Source organism: Dendroctonus ponderosae, unplaced genomic scaffold, assembly GCF_020466585.1.
Source record: "Dendroctonus ponderosae isolate FM_Combo_2020 unplaced genomic scaffold, Dpon_F_20191213v2 Dpon_F_20191213_2, whole genome shotgun sequence".
Taxonomy (NCBI): Eukaryota; Metazoa; Arthropoda; class Insecta; order Coleoptera; family Curculionidae; genus Dendroctonus; species Dendroctonus ponderosae.
The window spans coordinates 17,761,272-17,763,451 of record NW_026018165.1 but is presented as its reverse complement, the minus strand read 5'-3'; the positions used below and the strand labels follow the sequence as shown (position 1 = coordinate 17,763,451).

The 2,180-nt window shown below is 33.1% G+C and overlaps 1 protein-coding gene across 3 annotated transcripts; it reads left to right on the top strand.

The window, feature by feature from the left end:
* The first annotated feature begins 6 nt into the window (after window positions 1-6).
* On the top strand, window positions 7-1,740 carry LOC125503417. Of its 3 annotated transcripts, none has more exons than XM_048663728.1 (7): window positions 7-180; window positions 244-445; window positions 515-595; window positions 746-812; window positions 867-1,035; window positions 1,152-1,296; window positions 1,451-1,740. In XM_048663728.1, the coding sequence occupies exons 2-7, from the start codon at window positions 400-402 to the stop codon at window positions 1,549-1,551; spliced, it is 609 nt and encodes a 202-aa protein (XP_048519685.1). In that variant the 5' UTR covers window positions 7-180; window positions 244-399; the 3' UTR covers window positions 1,552-1,740. The 3 variants fall into 3 exon arrangements, with proteins under 3 accessions (XP_048519685.1, XP_048519684.1, XP_048519683.1); XM_048663727.1 differs by having other exon boundaries at window positions 8-180; window positions 244-454; window positions 749-812; XM_048663726.1 differs by having other exon boundaries at window positions 10-180; window positions 244-454.
* Window positions 1,741-2,180: the final 440 nt, after the last annotated feature.

Genomic DNA, 2,180 nt, shown 5'->3' with positions numbered 1-2,180 from the left:
CAATTTGATAAAAATTAATTTAGACTCTAAAATGGACAAAGCAAACGGGTTAAAAATTGAAAAACCCAAAAAGCACTGTGAAATCAGTGAGAGAGCAGCTAACTCAGAAAGTTTCCCTAAAGCAGAAATACAAGCGGTTGAACCTGGATTCGAAAAACTGCGTAGAAACCAAATCGGAAGGTATTCAGCATTTATAGCAAAATAAGAACATTCTATAGTTTTTTTTGTTTTCCACATTCCCAGATGAAGCGAAAGAAAAAACAAAGAAAAATGCAAAGCTGATAAACATTTTGAACGTCCAGACTTTTAGCTTCCTCTGTAGTTTAAGAATACTGGTACCTTAAACGCGTTGATTCGCAAAAAGCACCTAAAATTGAGAATTTACTGGCAGAACCCATTATGGAAAATTCTGCAAAAGAGCCTTTGCAAAGCAATGCAATTACAGGTGTGAACGGTATGGAATATATTTCGTGATTTTGATTTTTCAATACACTTTTTCATGACACTTTTTTAGACAACTTGTCAACATCAGTAGTTTCCAACCGCATAATTGTAAAGGCAATGGTACATAATAATGCTAATGGAGAGAAAGAAGGTAAATACGAGGCAAATTAAAAATAGGTTCAGTTTTATTTTGGTGAATTAATAAGTTGGGTTCCGTTTAGTGCTTGGTTTTTGTTGCTCGTTTGAACAAATTCCGATTAACAATAATAATTAGTCAACTGTATTATGATATCATTTCTAGCAGCAATAATATCAAGTACACCAATCGAGAAGTCCATACATAATTGTGAAACTTATATCGCTGCCAGGTAAGGATTAGGATTCCCTTTACTCCATAAAATATTGAATTTTCAAATTTCCAGATGTGAACCTAATGATTTATCTCCAGATAAATGCGACATTTATTTGCTAAATAAATCGGAATCGTCAACTCCCGAAGTCAGTACAAGTTATTCAGACCATTACGATTGGCCTGAGATAAATGTTGAAGATACAAAACGGGAAAAAATCCGTATTATTCGGAATATTGCGGTAAGTTCAACGATTCCAAATAATGCGGTTTGCAAAATGTGTAAACACATTCTGCTGGTTTAAGAACGATTTTTAGCCAGTCTAACTAAAACCGTCAATGTTTTCCTTTCGTATAGCTAAAAAGCAAGTCACCCAAAAATTGTATTACTCAACCCCAGAAAAGGATGAGACTTGATGACGAAATTTTCCCACCATTTGATGAAATCATTCTATCTCCTCCCAAAGAATTCCAGGATGCGGAATGCTCTGTTCATGTTAAAGGTACTTTTGTTTATTTCACTTTCAACTATATTTTAATTTAAATGCTCATTATTTTTAAATTCTTTAGAAACTTTAAACCCAAAAGGTCTATATTCTTACGGTTGTGGTATTTCCTTTTTCTAGATATACCATTCAGTGTTTTTTTTTATTGTAGATGTTGGTTTTTCATTAATAAAGCAAATTCTCGATTTAATCGACAATAATCAGTTCGACACGTTAACAAAAATTGAAACGTTTGTTGCCGCTCTCAAATAGAATTTTGAAAGAAAATAATGCTATTTAAGTACATAGGTTTAATCGTTGTAGTTAATGTTCAAAGTTGCTTATTTTTAAGTTACAGTTAAATCTATTTTTACCCATATTTATAATAGAAATACTATAGAAAATTATTATAAATGTTTAAAAGTAGCTAGCTGTTTGAAAAAATAAATGATGTTTTATTGATTAGCTGTTTTTTTTTAATTTTTGATAAAACATCTATTTTTCTTGTCTTTGTAAATTCCAGAAAATCCCAGAGAAACTGTAAATTGAATTTTTGCAAAACGATTATTAAAACTAGGAGCCGCATATTAATACATAACTGTAATCGTCCATAATTAATTGATTAATAATTAAACCATTCGAAAAGAAATTTGAATGGTCATTGATAATGGGGCGCGGCATGATAATACGACAGCACTCAACGTGTAGGAGTGGCCCTGCTAATTAGGGAAGACATCGACCACCACAGCATAGGAGTAGAGGACACAGACATACACGCCATCAGCGTGCAAATCAACACCTCCAAAGAGCCAGTAATTGTTACTTCTGTTTACAGAGCCCCTAAGGAAGCCCTGAACCTGCTGGACATCCAGACAATGTTAGAGAACAACAAAGCAAGGCTG

Coding starts and splice junctions, on each gene's coding strand:
- LOC125503417 (XM_048663726.1), top strand. CDS start 400: ATGGAAAATTCTGCAAAAGAGCCTTTGCAAAGCAATGCAATTACAGGT. Junction 455..514: donor TGCAATTACAGGTGTGAACG/GTATGGAATATA, acceptor ACACTTTTTTAG/ACAACTTGTCAACATCAGTA. Junction 1,297..1,450: donor ATGCTCTGTTCATGTTAAAG/GTACTTTTGTTT, acceptor TTTTTATTGTAG/ATGTTGGTTTTTCATTAATA.